This window comes from Diadema antillarum, unplaced genomic scaffold (assembly GCF_040938485.1).
Source record: "Diadema antillarum isolate AM-2024a unplaced genomic scaffold, OU_Dant_1.0 seq00000769_RagTag, whole genome shotgun sequence".
Lineage (NCBI taxonomy): Eukaryota > Metazoa > Echinodermata > Echinoidea > Diadematoida > Diadematidae > Diadema > Diadema antillarum.
This window is the reverse complement of record NW_027271659.1, coordinates 539,656-559,066: the sequence shown is the minus strand read 5'-3', so window position 1 is coordinate 559,066 and position 19,411 is coordinate 539,656. Positions and strand designations below refer to the sequence as shown.

Sequence of the window (19,411 nt, the reverse complement as noted above, 5' to 3'; positions counted from 1 at the left end):
CACAACAAAACAAAGTGTCAGACTTTCCCTGTTGAGCTTCCCTAAGGAGCCGGGTTGGAAAAAAAGCAATCAAAATCACTATGACCCTTGGGCCTCTCCAACCAACTTAAGGAAGTACATCAGGGAGTAGTTGAACATAAAAGAAAAGAAACAGTACAATTTTGAATTAAGCGTGTACACCAGGTGGATTATTGAATTGAACTGAATTTGAATTGAATTGGATTATTCTACATACAAACTAAAAAATATCATTGTGGCAAATGCGTATTCATTCCACCCCCTCCCGTAAAAAAAAGAAAAAAAGCCAGTATACAAGAAGTATTTATCAGAGTACATCTCAACAACAACAAATGTCCCCTCTAACTGCACTACTGACTAATAATGTATTCTTTGAAACCCAAACCCTATCCCAAGGTCCAAAACCTCCGCCCTCCCCCCCCCCCTCAAAAAAATAAAAAATAAAAAAAACAAATTCACTACAGACAGCAATGATGCCAGCAAGTATCATCAACATACCCCAAACCATCTTCGATGCACAGTAAAAATAAAAATGATTTCAAAACTTAATCTTCATCATTACCCTGAGACTCCATGACCCAGCACTTTCTTTGAAAAATCCTTGTGTGGCATTACATACACCACTTTGCAATGTATATTATATATCTGGCTCCAAAATTCATAAATAGTATTAAATAATGTGAGCATGAATTAAGGCATAAACATTAAAAAAAAACTATGAAATTACTAATTAGTTAATGTTACATAAATTATGTCTTACACATAGAATCTGAAACCCAGAGACAAAAATATAACTGGGTCGCAAACAAAACTGAGTATCAATCAATATTCTGTGTTTCATGGCAACCAGAGCAGTCGTGATAAGAAAAACAGAAAAAAAAATCACATTTATCAGGTAAAATCAATCATAATCCTCCTTTAGACATGTCCTGCATCTTCCAGTGATTGAAATCAGCTGAGTTACAATAGATTGATGACACAGAAACCTGCACGTAACTTGAGCGTCTTTCCTATAAAGGAGGACTTGAAGTGGCTCAGCCCCAATATCAATTACAAATAATTATCTGGAAGCTGTGGGTATTGATTCTCAGAAAACTGTCAACTGTACGTGAGAGCAGTGTCTTTCTGGCCCTCAAATCGAATTGAATCGTACAAGATTTACTCTCAGATTTTCTTTCGATTTACATTTACGTTTTTTCAATTTTGTTTTTTGTTTGTTGTTTGGGTTTTTTGTGTGTGATAATCAACACGTTTAAGATTATCACTACAGTAGCAGCGATGTGGCAGTTTTGAGTCATTGATAAATACCTGCTGACTTTAATTTCCCGTTTAGCCCTGATTGGTGTTTTCTTCACAATTATCTGATGAACTGCACTACAGTTAGCGATTTGGAAACTGTCAGTCCATTACATTTCGATTTTGAAGTTGGTTTCGTTGAAGTTACGTACGTTATCAACTTACATGAAAACTTGGCATTGTCCCCCCCCCCCCCCCTCCGCCGCTAAGAGCTTTTAACCTTGTCTGTGCTGATGAGTCAATATGCACAAAGTTCATACACATACTTACGGACAGGAAATGAAACGCGGCATACAGACGGTTAATCGCGGTCGTTGCTTTCCGCGCCCAGCTCTTCTGTGGGCAGTACCTGTTCAAATGAATAGTGAATACATTCATTCATCATTAAAGCGTATAGCACAATGTGCCTGGTTGATACTATTGCAAGTCACCTTGGTCGAGGCACGAGGAGTTCCATGCATCTTTCGCCCGTTTTCTTGTGTGGGTGTGTAAATGTATTCATGAACTACGGAAAGGAATATTGAGGATTTTTTTGTGTGGGTTTAAATGGAGTGTGTGGTTGTAGAATGTTGTTGTCTTATCTATTGGCCTTCAACTGGAAGAATCACCATTTTCACATGACCACCACCCCTCCATCCGCCTCCTTTTCGAAGCAATCATGGGCGGATGGCTCCGACTAAAAACTGTTAAGCGGATATGAGTTATACTGTCTAGTACAGAGGTTTGTTTGTCTTGTTGTTTTATTTTCTTTTTGATCCGGACATTGCAGCTGCAGCTTTCCGTATGGGAGAAATAAGTGAATAATATATTTTTTTTCCTTGTGTGTATACGTATATATATATATATATATATATATATATATATATAAATATATATGTGTGTGTGTGTGTGTGTGTGTGTGTGTGTGTGTGTGTGTGTGTGTGTGTGTGTGTGTGTGTGAGTGTGTTGTCTTTGTTGTTTTGTTTTGTTCTATTTCCGGGGGAGGAGCCGGGGGGGGGGGGGGGGGGGGTTAACGCCGGGAGAAGTGTCGTGCTCATAGTATAAGTTAATGACTTAACCGCAATTCACAAGCGATGCCGTTTCGTTATTGCCACATCCATTGTGGCATTTCGTTGCTTAAGTGCTTTTGTTTTGGTCTCGTTTTTTTAGATATTGTCTGCATGGCATTTGACTTTGTTCATAGTAGAAGTCTGACACATTTAGAGTCTCGGGAGTGTCAATAGACAAAAAAGTTCATAATTCATATCCAAGCATGTAATAGGTATGATAGATAAACCGTAAGAAAAGGAATCGCAATACTTTGCTCAAATATAATTTCCAAGCATTTTGGATAATTCAGCAATATTGGTACATCATTACTGTTCTTTACTAATTGTGTTATGAACCTTGATATTCAAATTTCCATGTTGGTCTGCTCTTGTATGCAGGGGCGGATCCAGGATTTCTGTAAAGGGGGGGGGGGGTAATTAATATTTCTGGTGCCACTTCCGGGATTCATTTCATTTTTTCCTCTTTATTTCTTTTGTTTTTAACGAAAAATAAGGGGGGCGTGCGCCGGTTGCGCCCCCCCCCCCCCCCCCGATCCGCCGCTGGTATGCAATAATCGTGACACATATCAATTACATTTGAAAGTAACTTGAGTAATTCAACCTATACGACTTTATTGGTATTACACCCAAATGTCCACTGTATCTGTGTTTAGGTATGATATGATAGCATGGTACCAATATTAACAGTATGGATTGTAAAGATACATGTGAGCCTGTATGACAAAACCAAGAAGAAGTCGCCAAATATGTTATTTCATTCTATTTTCGTATAGTTTCATGCTATTTTGGTACCTTTTATCCTGTATTCATATCATGTGTCTTTTGTTATACGCATTATGCCATGTCAAACATGTGAATATGGATATCAAACTTCAATTTCATCTTTCCTTACCTGTAAAATAATAGAAAGAAAGTACACGTGCACTCTGAAGAAGAGCTTACTGAGAATAGAGGATCTGAAGTCTAGCGTCTATTCAAGTGCACGAGCAGTGAATGGACAAGAAAAAAAAACCAGGAAGTAAAACTTTATATCACAACCACAATGAAGACATCATCACATGAAAATGAAATTGTGCATACTCTATTATAGTGCATTACATTCAGGACTAATACCAACTTTCCATGCAATAGCAACATCCTATGAAAAGTTAATAGAGTTGAAAGTGAAGAGTGTTTAAAGGGTTTTGAAGAAATAGAAAGGGTCCTTATCAGACTTACTTTATCACGATATTCTGCGAAAAAAAGTAGAAAGACTTATAGAATACTACCCCCGCAATAGCTCATTCGTTTTATTTTTCCCAACTTAGAAATAATGTATAAGAGGACGAATTTTCTTTCAGAATATACAAACATTTATTTGACTAAGTTGACCAATTTCATCTTTTTTGAGCCATCACATAAAATCGGGGTGTACGACATTTTGTCGGTTTTGTGATGCAAGGTCGCAATATATTGTAATGATAATGATAATAACAACATCAAGAAATAAAATACAACATTAACAGTATAGCTACTGATATTTCTTACGACAAGAGATGATGATTATGATAATGATATTGATATAATGTCTAATGGTATGATAATGCTATAACATTATGTTAAATAGTGATAATTACCATCAAACTAATGATTGGAGTGATAACAATCATATAGCATATGCCTATATATTTTTTTATTTTATTTTTTACAATGTTGTAAGGAGTCTATAGACGTGCCCCCCCCCCCCCCATCGAAATTAAAGCGGGTTGTTCAAAGTGAATGACGGATATTTCCTTCAGCAAAGCAGCTTGGGTATATTCCAAAGCTGGACGCATGCAGAGCAAATGTTTTTGACGAGACATCGCGGTGAACGCAAGAGTCAATAGATGTAAATCTCCCCCCCCCCCCCCCACACACACACACATACTGCACGCTACCTGGATCAAAACCAATATCAGCTTAACCTTCCAGCGAAACGTGATGGCTGTCACTGGTCTTGCTCGGTGTATGAGGAATATAGTAATTATTATACGCCACGATGGGATGTGAGTGGTGCAAAGTTGATTAGCTTGTAATGGGTGACGGGATGAGAGTGTCAAACAAAATGGCTATAGCTAGCACATGATATCTAGCTTTAAAATTGTTGTTTTCTCTCCTACCGTGTGTTCCCTCTATCGCTTTCCCGCTGTCTTTTTTTTTTGTCTTTGTTTTCAGTGATCTTTTTATCAATTCCATTTCCTTAGAAAATATAAGTTTCAAAAAAAAAAATACGTATCATACAAAAAAACATATAGACAATACATGACTATAGAGCTGTTTGATTTGTATGTACACACACGCGCGCGCTCACACACACACACACACGCACACACACACACACACACACACACATATATATATATATATATATATATATATATAGGCCTGTTTATGTGTATATAATGTGTAAACATACATACATACATGCATAAATGAATCTAAAAACAGGTGTTTGGTTAAGTGTTGGGTTTTATGTTTGTGTAAGTAATGAGGAGCAATTAAAACTACCTGAAACTTAGGAAAAGTATTGTTTGTTGTAGTTGATAGATCTTTCGAATCAGTATTCTTCGAATACCATACGGTGTGAACGCAACCTTTGCAAACGGATATAATGGCGCCATAAGGACATGAAGGGGAACACGGCAAAGTAAGGTCAGATTCATGTTAAAAAAAAATTAAAGAACATTATACTTATAATATGCTGGTAGTGATGTATATAACAATCATAATCTGAGAAAAGCTGGCTATTTACCTAGAAGCAACACACGGCAGAAATACGTCACCCGCATATATCATACAAAGTACTTTCACATTACAGCATTATCACTTGTGGCATCTCTGTTACGTTTTGTGAATATGCATAATCTTATTCACAGGCAATGCAAGAGACTATGTGGTGTCGGTTTTCGTGAGGATGTAGCGACGTCAAACATAGAGAAAAACAACGAAGGCAAAATGTAACCTCCACCGTATTTAACGCTTTTCTTGTAATCATTGAGAGGATCGAGGAGCGAGTCTCGATAAAAAAAACAAAAACATCGCCATAGTGCAAATAGTATGCATATTCATGAGATCGATTCCACTCTCTTTTTTTCCCTCATTAGGCAATTAACATGCAGCAAGCAAACATGATGACGTCATCAGCCGCATCGCGCTAAACCATCAGCACCTTTTGTAGGAAAATGCGCGTAAATTTGTCGTGTTGCTCTGACAGTATTTTACACAAGATTAGCAGCATGTCACTCCACTCCAAAACAACGCTGGGGGACAACAGATCTTGTGCGACCAGCGATAGTAAATGTTTTGTAAAATGTAGGAAAAGGACATTCTACCCACTGTGGATCGAACAACAAACAAACGTTGAAACAAACAGAAAATAAAGAAACATCTTCCATTAACAGATCTTGTCCAAGATCTGTCTGAATTATGAGTAAAGCCTGTTTAGAAAGTTTTCATAGATTTTCGTAAAATATGGTTTTATTCATTTCACAATCGCCTGTCGTTTGTATTTGTTGTTGGTTTTTTTTTTTGCGTTTGCTTTGCTGTTCTTTGCTTCATTGTTTTTGCTTGCGTGTGTGTTCGGGGCGGTATCCTCCTAAACTGTCAAAAGGTTTATAAGTTATTTGAACAAACAAAATATTCAATGAACGTGCTTTTGTTTCCTAAAAGTCCAGAGGACATCGTTCAATGTCCAGATGATGTGTTTCATCCGGAAAATATCGCAATAATGAGCAAAACTCAAATGATTTGTCGCCATTCAGTACTGCAGTAAGCTAATCTTATTCACAGGTTTTTTTTTTTTAACTCGCCAAATTGCTCGGGCTGCCTCTCTCTGCCTTGCCCTAAGTATAATGAACCGCGCACGCCGAATGTTTAAGACCGCAAGCTGTTATTGTAGCTGACGGACGCAAGAACTGCAATATATTCTCGAACTGCCCTGTTGGCGATTTTCATTTGCCATCAGCCTCTCCTAGCTTGGCAGGTAATCATGCACTTCTTTTTTATTCTTTTAAATGTACACGTTATAAAGACACACACGGGGAAACGAGGAATAGTCAGATAGTTCATATTGGATAATACATGTACAGAGAGAACTTTGAGAAGCCGCACAACATTCAAAAAAGTGGAAATTGGAACACTGTGATAATCAACTACATCAGCTAGGATTTGGTATCATGTACGCATGTGCAGAAGGGATACTTTAACCTTATTCACGTTTGGCTTTGTTCTTTGTTTTGCTTTGATTTTGTTTTTTACCGTTTTCAATGTCATGTTCAAGTTCTTTCGTTTGTTTATAGGATTTCACGACGCTGTAGCTTAAAATGCGAGGCACTTAAAACATGTACCTTCTACATGTGTCATAGCTATGATTGTATTCGATATGGAATCCGATATTTGCAGTCGAATGTTGCTGGTTTATTTATCTCTCTGGCTCTCTTTGGGTGCTCTCTCTCTCTCTTTTCCCCCTTTCACATTTCCTGTGAAAGTTCGGACTCCGAAAATGATCAAGTTACAATCCTGTGGGATTTCGATGTCCAACTTGACAATGCCATCCAGTTTATAGTCGTCCGGATGTCATCGTCGTAGAAAATGCTTGAAAGATATGCACGATCGTCGATGTTGCTGTACTGAGAGACAGCAGGGTAGCCGAGAAGGAGAAGGAAAAGATAGAAAGTTACCAGGACCTACCAAGAGAAGTCCCCAGCCCTGTAGAATATGAGAACGAAGTGGTCCATGTAGTCGACGGAGCAATCTGAACAACGGCAAAACAGCTACGACGTCATTTGGATCATCTGGGTGTGTCAAACCAACTGCAACCCCACCCTCCCCCTCCCCTTGATATCGCTGATATGCGTGCAACGAGGGAGTATAATCAGGGCAAGGAGGTTCTCATTTCCTTTGACACCATGTTTGAAGCCGCCGCTCAAAAATATTTGAAGCATGTGCCAGACAGGATGAAAATTGATGAAAGAAATTACTCGACTGGGCATACCCGGGCACTAATCTAATATATCTAGCAATAAAGAATTACACTTGAAGATTATTCCATATTAGTTTCATTTGTAGAAATTTAGCGGAAAACTGATAAAACCAGCTTTCCAGGATGGTACACTTTTAAACATTTTTACATGATACAGCTCTGATTTACACTTTTGCGCAAATTTCTGGACAGAATTGACTTTTGTTTTACATGCTTTATTATTAAGTGAAATTACATTTTATTTAATAGATAAATGAGCGAAATATGGCCAACATTATGATAACGTTCAAAATGAATCTTCAGATTGCTCAGCAAGACGGCGGCGTCGACCATCGATCATCAAAGGCACAAGTGCACCTGTGGAATTCTTTCGTACATCAATAGAAATCTGACAACTGTTTGAATAAGTACAGCCAGCTGGAATTCATGTATAAAACCTCCTAGATCAGGGTGTGAGGACATAGCGTTTGATACTGAGCTGTGTATACAATCATTATCTTCGACACCCCCAGATTGCACGTACAATGTACTCTGTTTTGCCGGGTCAGTTTTCCTTGAGTCTGCTATCTTGTAAAAACAACAACAACAACCACAACAACAACAACAGCAGCAGCAGCAACAACAACAAGAACAACAAGAACAATAATAACAATAATAATAATAATAATAACAACAACAACAACAACTCACTGACTGTTCTACCGAGGGACGTACATAGGCGAGCTATTAATTGCCCCCTTCTTTCTATTATGGCTCTTCATTCACCGTTTGTATCAGAGCAGTCCCTCCGTAAGTGGCGACGTGGTTTTAATTCTGTTTCCTTGAGTCATTTTGAACATGATATCATATATCGGTAGACGTACAATCGTCTGCATGACAGCCTGAAATCAGGGTGCCCTCATTACTTGCATGCGGGTGGGATCTTGTTGACCAGGCGAACAATCAAATCAACGTACATGTTCATGGCTTAATCTAATTACCCGGTTATACCAGTTGAATCTAAACTCGATGTTTTGTCACACTCTTCTCACAAAAATGACAACCTTTTTTCTTTGCCCAATTTTACAAGGAGCATCTTTACATATATATTTTTATTTCTCATTTTATTCTCTATTCTCTTTTTTGCGCCTGCAGTTCAATCTAATTGGTTACATTGCACTCACAATCTGGACTTCTCTTTGATCTACACTGTATCTTCTAGGATTTTATGGCACGTTAATTTGTTTTTGTTGCTTCCTCTAATGACCATGCTATAGATATAGTACGACCTGTCATTTGAGGAAGAAACTATCCCACGAACAAAATTATTCCATTTCATCAAATTTGAAGTGGAAGAGCGGTAAATAGAGGAGTATTATTCAATTACCCTCGACGAGGCGGAAAACGAGTATACCTATTGAGGACAAAGCTAAAATTGTCGGCTCTTAAACCTTCCGAAGTTAATAACGTAAAATGTTTCAATAGCGATCAGCGACTCTCTTCTTCCAAATGGAGATGGTCGTTACTATGGTTACCAGCTGCTAAAAGCATGAAAAGAGCAAGTGACTTGATTCTAAGATATAAAAGCAATAAGTGTCGAACGATTCCAAGAATGGGCGTATGAAGTTGAAAAATTCAATGCAATCTTAGATCCTTTTTTATTTTGTATGGAGTTGTTGTTCCTCTTTTATGTGTGTGTTATCCAGTGGTTTTTCGGTATGTATCACATTTCTCTTTATTTGCTTAATTCTAAAAATTAATAATGAATAGAGATTTAAGAACGAGAGGCAGACGAAGAAAGTACGTCATTATATTCAATACAGGTTTCCTAGCTTTGAAGTCCGACTTGACCCTTGGAAAAGAGACGCAAAATTCAGTATCTATATACGATCCCTTCTCCCCCCCCCCTTTTTTTTTTTTTTTGAAAACAGTCAAAAGACATCGATTCCAAAGAGCAAATCGGCAGGTGGTCGTATTCCACCTGGGGTGTGACTGCTGAGTAACTATTTCCCCTTCCCGATATCGAAGCGATATAGCAGTAAATTATTCAGAAAGACATCCGTTTACCAATTCATTCAAATGCCTTTCTCCCGCTGAACGAGCAAAGTTTTCTATCAACCAACTGAAAAATACATCAACAAATGAATAAATCTTGCATATTCTTGGAGTCCAGCTTGCATACATTACAGTTATGATGCAATATTGAGCATTACTCGGTATATCTTTCTGTATATCTTACAAGCATATATATTTAAAAAAAAAAATTTTTTTAATGCTGGTAGACTGGCAAAGAGAACAGTTCCAACTATACTCGTATTATATATAATCTTCTCGCTACCCGTCAAGAATACTGTACAGGGAATTGGTATTTGATTGATGGGTTTTCTTTTAATAACAAATACAGTATACATTTTTATTCATTGTTTTTCTTTTATGACTGTCTGTTGCTATATTTATGTGCGCTTTCTTTCTTTCTTTTTTTTTCCTGGAAATCTTCCGAAATGTCCGCCCGCTGCAGAGGAGTATGTGACAATCGTTCTTTGAAATCTATACTTAAATGTCCTTCTCCTTGGCAGTGATTTATTGATATCGTTTCTCTGCATACATCCTTCTATTCATCGGGCCTTCATATCAACTGTGATGATTAACACCGCTGTTCCACGCTGTTTTAATGAACTGTATAACAAATAATGTTAATGCATAATGATTTATGAGATGTGTTGTCGTCTTTGATTCGTTAATACATTGTACTGCTTTTTTTTTAAACTTGATTTCAATTTCATTTCTTTTCACTTCATTACATTCATTCATTTTCATTTTCACCAAGGAGTATAAGTTCACGGAACATATCCTGCTAGAAACAAACCATATCAAAATATATTATAATCTCTTCTACAATACTCTCTAAAAAAAATCGAGTGAAAATATTCACTCTTAAAGGAGTGAATACAAAAAAGAGTGAATTAAGAGTGAAATTGGAGTGAATTTTGAGTGAAAATGTTCATTTTCACTCGTTGTAGAGTGACCTCAGGGATCACTCCAAAATCCTCGAGTGATCCTTGAGGTCACTCCAAAATGAGTGAAAATGAACATTTTCACTCAAAATTCACTCCAATTTCACTCTAAATTCACTCTTTTTTGTATTTACTCTTTTAAGAGTGAATATTTTCACTCGATTCTTTTTAGAGAGTAGGTTGTGAATCCAAAATTCTAGCATTGTACCTATGAAATAATACTCAAAACAGAAGGGAAGACAAAAAGAAGGTCTATAATATAGGCCTACATTCCACTCATCAATGAATATTGATAGGCCCTACAAAAAAGAAATGGCGATACAGATGATATATTAAAATGGGTTACAGCTCGTTATTCCGAAGGTTCGTTATTCCGAAGGCTCTTTATTCCTAAGATTCGTTATTCCGAAGGTTCATTGTTCCGAATTTCATTTTCGGATTAACCAATCTTCGGAATAACGAACCTTCTGAATAAAGCCACATATTTTCGGATTAACGAACCTCTAGGTATAGGGAATTTGCGTGTTTCGGATTAACGACCCTTCGGAATAACGAACCTTCGGAATAGCGAACCATTCGGAATAACGAACAGCACCCATTAAAATGGGCCATAAAATCTCTGCAATCTGATTATTCAATTGTCATGCATTGATTTTTGCTTGTCCACACTGAGCCCTGTGTCCGGTAAAATCCAAACGCATGGCTCAAGTCGTGATTAGTGTTGTAGGTGTACAGGACGCATGATGGAGAAACTCATTTTACAACACAAATGATGCACAGGCCTATTTCGTGGAACAGTGAGAATTGGATGCTTTCGTTTAACTTTGGAACAGCTGTGTTTGAAGCTCCTTGCTAAAACCCACTCGCTGCGCTCGTGGGTTTTATCAGTTCCAAAGTTAAAGGACAAGTTCACCTTTATAAACATAAGGATTGAGAGAATGTAGCAATATTAGTAGAACACATCATTGAAAGTTTGAGGAAAATCAGACAATCCGTTCAAAAGTTATGAATTTTTAAAATTTTTGTGCAGCAACCGCTGGATGAGAAGACTACTACAGTGTATGAATAACTTGCGTACAACAATATAAGGAAAATATAAAGAGAATTTCACAAAATTCCATCTTTTGAAAAAAGTACACATTCCCCTGACTCGTTACCGACAAATGTTATGGGCAATATTATTCCCCCTGCCTTTAGAAAGAGGCAAGTCAAGAACTCTTTTATTATGCGAAAAAAGTGAAAATATGTTGAATTTTCTTTTACATTTTCTTTATACTGTTGTACGCATATGACTCACAAGCTGTAGTAGTCTCCTCATCCAGCGGTTCCAACACAAACATTTTAAAAATTCATAACTTTTGCATCGATTGTCCAATTTTCCTCAAACTTTCACTGATGTGTTCTACTAATATTGTTGCATTCTCTCAATCCTTATGTTTATGAAGGTGAACTTGTCCTTTAAACTCGCTCATCCAATTCTCACCGATCCACTCTGTCCTGCGATGTGCAGCATTTGTATAATGTTGTATTAATGCGTCAACAACCTATCGGACATGAACGAGTAAACTACCACACGCTAACAAAAGCCCTTTGCAAAGCGCTATATTTATTTTTACATGGGTAATCCGAAATATTTCGCTTTTGCATCAGACTCATGAATAAGTTGCAGTAGCAAAATAATGAATGAATGAACAAACATAAATGATATGAGCTGATAACCAGCATTCTATCTCTCTCTCCCTCTCTCTCCCTACCTTTACCTCGCAGTCTAATTTGCTTGTGTATCTTCAATTATGTTCCCTCAACGACCAATTGACGTAGTTCTGTCGTTTTGTAATAAACAACGGCAAATGTGCTCTTAATAAGCTGCTCAGGGACAGTCAGTAGCACGATTTATTTCTGTCAAATGTCAAATTTTGTCATGTATACTGCATGGTATCGTTCAAGTGGCACATTGACTCGACCAGACAAACCCACTAAATTGGTGAATAACGAGAAAGCCAAACACCACACTCAATCAAACATACAATCCTGTATTTTGTGTTAGAGCATTAACTCTGTTTCCTCGCTCCCCCCCCCCCCACGTACACCCAGTAATTATGGTGGAGAAGTTGTTTTATTAATTATGAATCGCTGCATAAATGAAGCAACCCTACATTATTATTGTACTATAGTAAGTGTTTGATCGTCTGCCAGTTATTAAAACTTTATACGCATGTTTTGCTAACAAAAATTGGTCTGAACAACCACAAAGCTAGCCGGCGGCTTGCCTTTACTAGTACCTAGCAGTAACGTAGTGAATTCCTGCCTATGGTACTTAAAGCGGCATTACGGCATTCGAGACGATTTTCAAAATTTCACATCATGTAGTACATAAATCGACAGCTCCATGTATAGTTTTGTGGAATTTATTGTGGTCCCTGAGCAGAGAAACCAATATTTTGAAGGAAAAAAAAAAACAACAAATTATACTAAACAGTGTTGACGACATAGGAGCCTCACATATTTCATAAATCTATAGCAGTGTATTCCATTACAATACCGCTTGCTTAACATGTTCACCTGTGTGAAATCTATGCATGCCTTCTTCTTTTGTTCTGCTTCCTTGAGCCCCAACTCATGCATTCTTATGGTGAGGCTGCCATGCCATCATCCTTGTTCATTGCAATTTGTTTTGAATTTTGAAAACATCCTCATTCCTCACCCCAATTACTCTAAATTCTGAAACTCTTTACTTAGTATAACTAATTTGTAGTTGTTCAAATGTAAAAGTCTGAAAACCATCCGGAGGTCTACCTTAGTAATAGTAATATAGTTGAATGAAATGCTATACGTCCTATGACTAGGTTGTATAGTAACTATATTAAAGAAAAGCATCCACGAATTGTAATACATTGCAGATACGGACTATATATTGAATGTCTCTATACCAGAGCCAAGACTTGGTGGAGAGAAGTCGATATAGTATTCTGAGATAATAAACATGCGTAGGAAGTCTGCGAGCCTATAAACCCTTCCCTCACCCGGTAATCTCCCCGGCCGGTTCGATGTCAGAAGCGCGGAGGAAACCTGTGAGCCCATTCACTTCCGCGTCTCCGGTTGGACTTGGATTGTGGCTGGTAGTATATAGACTGGAAAAAAGTCTATTGTTTCTATGATGACAAAACAAATGTATTGCACAAAAACACAAGCATAGCTTTGTTGAGATGTACTAATGCGTTCAAGAGGAAGCTTGTGGTCTTTACCAGGGAGGTGCGTTCTCACCTTCCTGGTCTTACAGGTATTGAAGTCTTTTTTGTACCGTATGTCCCCCCCCCCCCCCCCCCCAAAAAAAAAAAAAAAAAAAAAATCACAACGGGACCCTCCGCGATGATATCTTTAAAAATATGGAATCTATCTAAATACAAATTCAGAGTATTAAACTATAACTCATTGCCCACATCTTACAGAAAACCCAATTCGATTTGCTTCAGTGGTCAAAGAGAAATGATGAATTGTTGGGAATCTCTTCCCTCCAAGTTCTGTCTATTGTATTCACACACAAGATCATCGAAGTGCTAAACTTGGAAGAATCAGACTCATTACATGCTTTAACAACAATTTACATTTCTCTGTGACCGCTTAACCAAATCGAATTTGGTTTTCTGCAAAATAGAGCTAAAAAGTTATATTTTAAGACCCTGAAGTAACATTTAGACAATTTAATCATATTGGATGTTATCAATTCGAAAATCTGATTGTAATTTTTTGGGGACATACTGGACATGTAGTCGTATGGTAAAATAGGCACAGCTGTAGTTGTGGTATAGTGGTAGTAGCAATGGTAGTATCGTAGTTGCATATCTCACCTAAAATGACATGTAATGAAGGGGCTTATATCTTTCATTCTTCCTTCACATCTAAATCTCCCCCTTTAATGCTCTCCACAAATATGTTTTATTTAGCTCAATTATGAATCTGGGTTCCTATTCCACCCCCTTTACCTCCATTTTCCTCCCTCCCTCCCTCCCTCCCTCCCTCCCTCCCTCCCTCCTTCCCTCCCTCCCTCCCCCTCACTCCCATCATAAATTTCATTTCTCTCTTTGCAAAAACTCTGATTTTTCCCCTTTTTTAACCTCCGCTGTCAATATCAATATACTCGAATGCTTGGAGGAGTCCAGCAAAATGGCTAGGATCTGAATTAGTGCTTTTGCTATAATATTTCGTCCCAATGACAGAATGACTGCTGTCGGTGAAAAGCATCAAGCATGCAGGAGAGGTGATAATGTGATTCTGCGATGCCGAATAGTAGTGTGACCTTGGTCAAATGAGTGGAATTCCTGATTCGCCTAGTAAGTAAGAAAAGGAAATATTGATCGTGTAAAAGTGGTCTACCGAAGTTGTTTAGCAACGCAACTGTCACAACCGTAACCCCAAATTGCTGAAAACGACTCCCTTTCAATGTCGATCGATTCTCACAACTCCCTACAAATAAAATGCATCTCCAAACTGAGGCCAAAAACGTGCTATTGTAGATTTTTCCCCCGCTGTGTCAATCAGGGAAAAGATAATCTTATTTCGATTTCTCCGCGAGTGGTGGAAAATCACGTTTGATTCGTCCCTGTTCGGCACAGAATTTTCCCGTGCCCTTTCATCGAAGCACTATATTATACACTTATTTGATTGCGTGAAATTCCCTTTTCTGATTTCTGATGTGAGGAAACGTGATGGAATATACGTCAAGTACGCAATCTGCCATAGAGAAGCGATCCGAAAGAACTAGCTTTTAGTTACAGATTCACAGTCATCGAATCAAAAGTCAACAGGTTTAGTTTTTCTCCAAATGACCATAAAAGTCGAGAATGCTGTTTCGCTTTTTACAGTTTCCTGCTAGCAGTTACAAAGGACATTTATCTATTCTTTATGACCTCTAGAACTCATTCTGATAATTCCTTTTGTCTCATTATATTGTTTTGCAATGATATCATAGCGATAGGAAGGACACGTGAAAGATGTGACCTCATTTTTGGAAATTCGTAGAAAAATCATAATTGAGTGTAAATATCATTGAGCTACTCCCCTTGTATATAACTATGTATGTGTGTGTGTGTGTGTGTGTGTGTGTGTGTGTGTGTGTGTGTGTTTTGTAAACCATTTAAAGTTCATCGTATTGTGTGACCTATATAGGTCTGTTTGGTGTATTAAAGGAGACGTGCGGATGATTTTTAGACTTACATTCGAACAACTGTAAATAAATACTAACTACAGAGTTTCAGAATCTATAGTGATTGGGATGAGGATTTTACAATGAAGAATTTACAATCAATAGAAATGAACAGTTTAGGATGATGACATGCAAGCTTCACCATGAGAATGCATGAGTGGGGGCCAAAGGAAGCAAAACAACATGCAGAAGATAATTTGTATAAATTCTGTACAGGTGAACTTCATATTTTTGTTTCAATAGAGGATACATTTCTGAAATATGTAAGCCTCCGTTGTCATCACCCTTGTTCAGTGAAATTTGTTGTGAGGTTTTTTTTTTCAGAGTGTTGTTTGTTCAGTGTTATTCACCCTTGTTCAGTGTATAGAAATTGTTTTGAGGGTTTTTCTTTTTTTTTCAGAGTATTGTTCTCTCTATTCAAGGACCACGAAAAATTCCACAAATCTTTACATGGAGCTATCTATTTATTACATGTAGGCATGGTAGGCCTACTACATGATGTGAAATTTTGACAATCGTCTCGACATACCCTTTAAGCCGTCGTACACTGTAAAAACATCGGTGTTAGATTTAACACCATGGGTGTTAAATCTAACACCGATCAAACTTCAATACAGGACCACACCCACAGGTGTAGAAAATGCACTGTGATGGTGTTGAAAAGTGTTCACCTGACACTTCGTGGTGTTAATTTGACACTGTACCTGGTGTTATTTTGACACTGTACTGGTGTTAATTCAAAAATGACACCACATGGTGTTGATTTGATATTTGTTGGTGTTAATATCAATGGTTTAACACCCGTCCAGCTTCAATAAAGGACCACACCAGCTGGTGTTACTGTGGTGTAAATTTATTTTCACATTTTTTCAAAAATCTAGTATTCTAATGTAAAATTCTTGATCGTCTTGTTTAAATTAAAAATCAACAAGAAGTGCAGTTACTAAGAAACTCTTCAAAAAACAGTTTTATATTTGGAAATGACACCCGGAGGTGTTAATTTAACACCATAAATGAGCACCGGAAATTTAACACCAGCTCGGTGTTCACTATTTAACACCGGACTTTTTGCAGTGTACGTCGTGGAAGAGCTGTAATGTTGCATTATTATTATTGCGTTATTATCATCATTTGTTATTGTACTGAATCGGCACCTTCGAATTGTATTGCACTCCTCATGTCGGAGGAAGACTGGATGAAACTGATAAAATTATTGAAATCTTCACAAACTCAGTAATATAAACCGCATTATTCTAAATGCGTTATATAGATCATATAATCAAACACGGGAGGCAATAAGGAGAGACTGAAATTCTCTTTTGCAAGAGAAATCAACCATAAATTTGAAGAAAAAAAATGGTTCAATCGAACGATAATTTTATTTACTTTATGAGGCCACACCAGTGGCTGTAGACATCTATGGTCATTGTAAGAATATTCGCTAACAAACCAAAGCAACGTTGTTTCTGATAATCGGTTGGTCAAGGTATACTCCTTAGAGTCACGAAGAAAACCCTTTTTGAAAGTGGTGTTCGGGAGCACTGCGATGCACATTAAGATTAAAAAAAAAAGACCTAGCAAAATACTGAGAGACCGACAAGTATAATAGATCGTTAATGGCATGCAAGAGGCATATCAGGGGGTTTAAAGGAACGCGGCTCAGCTGTTAATCATCCTTGCATCCATAGAAAGCTCCTCTGATGAGGTTTTGATATCAAACAGAATGATATGTTTGTACAACTGCACTCACAAATGAGGTTCGCGCTCTCTTTGGGGGACAAAATGGACAAATATTGAGTAAACCACAACAAAAGTTTTGATATTTTCAATGACGTCACAACAGATTTGATGATTTGACGATATTGGAAAAATGAACATGCGTGATAACCCCTTTGCTACTTTAATGAGGCTGATTTCATCTCTCGGCGGTAAACCCCCAGCTGGGACAGTACTAAAGCAATGCGAATGTTGTCACACAGCATGCATACATTATGGTCCATATGGACGTCTAACGGGTGCACGTCACGAGTTCGACAACCATGAGTGATGCAGCCGACTAGTCAAACAACCCACCAGTCATACAGCCCACGAGTCATACAGTCCATGAGCTCGACTCTACACAAAATAATGCCCATGTCGAGTCCGATACTGTAATAGGCAAACAGGGTGCTGTTCGTTATTCCGAAGGTTCGCTATTCCGAAGGTTCGTTAATCTGAACACACAAATTCCCTGTACCTAGAGGTTCGTTAATCCGAAAATAAAAAAGGATTCGTTAATCCGAACATTTGTGGCGTTATTCCGAAGGTTCGTTATTCCGGAGATTCGTTAATCCGAAAATGTAATTCGGAATAACGAACCTTCGGAATAACGAGCTGTAACCGGCAAACAAGGCCCATGAGTTCGACACTATTCAAAGCTAGAAAGGCCCACAAGCCCGACATATTCACTACCTTGATGTAACGCCAAACTCGGGCTTTTTTTTGCCTATAGTGCCATTCTCTTGGCCTTGTTTGCTTAGTGTCGAACTCAAGGGCCTAATCTGCCTAGTATCGAGCTCATGGGCTGTTGTTGATGACTCATGAACCCATTTTTCAATGTCGAACTTGAGGGCCATATGACTGGAGGGTGGTCAGTCTTGTGGAATGACCCCGTCTAAAAAGAAAAAAAAATCATGCAGAGGGCACGTGTTATGTGACTGCAGGCTTTCGTACATCGAAGAGGTTCGGACAGTTGGGTGACACGTACGACATTTGCTTCGGTATTATTTTCTCCAAGGACTTAGGGGGTTAGGGTGGGGTTAGCGTTAGGGTTGTGACAGAGTTTTAGTGTAGTTTGATGTGAGGATCAGGATACAGATTAGGGTTATGTTTGTGGGTAGGTATTATGTTTGGATTAGAGTGCAGACATTTCATGGGAGCAATATTATCGTGGGAGCAAATGTCATGTAACCGAAAGCTGTTGATCAGAACAAGTTCCCATGTCAACTTCCCTTGTTGTATTGAAGACATCACAACGAAAGAAAAATTTATTCTATTTTTGCTGCACATTGACAGACCCGTCACAAAGGAGCATTAAAATCACTGGCGTCTAGTCTCAAGACGCAGGGCTTAAATTGATTAAGGCAGAGAAATGTAAAAAAGGGTTCCATCGTGTTTTCGAGCACTGAACGAATAATGGTTCGGGGGAAATCCAGCCGGTCTGTGTAAAATGCATTGTATGTATAGGCAGCAATGTTAAGAGGCGGTGTTCTTGGCAGCCGCGTATACAATTTTCGTTTTCTGTGACCATGGAGACTTTGCTTTTGCAAACAAAACCTAAACACATGCACAAACACGCAAATAAGATCAACGAAATTAGAAAAGCAACAAAGGCAACAGCAATAGACTAACCCTGAAAGCGTATATTCCTTAATGTTACAATATATCAGACTTAAAAAGGAAAGAAAAAATGGTATGAAAACTTTTTAAATGACAATAATTAAATGAACCAAAAAAAAAGTGAAATGAAAATACAGCAAAAAGTAAAGAATGAGTCAAAATTGATGGTGGAGCAGATGGGACTGCAGATATATTAAAGAGAAAGTAATTTAATCATCTCTTAAAACACCAGTGGTATAAGAAATAAGAAAATGCACTATCGCGATCGAGTTACAAAGTAGTTTACATCGGATTTTGTGCTTTTCTTCGTATTTCTGTATATTCCCTCTCACGATTGGTCTTGAGAAATGGCGCCTTTTCGTACGAATTCCCGCTGAGTGTCCCCACGCAACTGTATACTACAAATATATGTATTATCTGAATAAATGGACAGCTTCAGCCAGGTTTCATTATAGTTGCTTTTCACCTGCTCAAC

At 37.9% G+C, this 19,411-nt stretch overlaps 1 protein-coding gene across 1 annotated transcript in view; it reads left to right on the top strand.

Moving 5' to 3' along the window:
* The first annotated feature begins 4,380 nt into the window (after positions 1 to 4,380).
* LOC139738831 (uncharacterized) overlaps positions 4,381 to 19,411 on the top strand; it is a 39,227-nt gene continuing 24,196 nt past the window's right edge. Inside the window, exon 1 of the mRNA XM_071649466.1 lies at positions 4,381 to 4,387. Within this exon, the coding sequence (XP_071505567.1) occupies positions 4,381 to 4,387 (7 nt within the window). The remainder of the gene's footprint in view (positions 4,388 to 19,411) is intronic.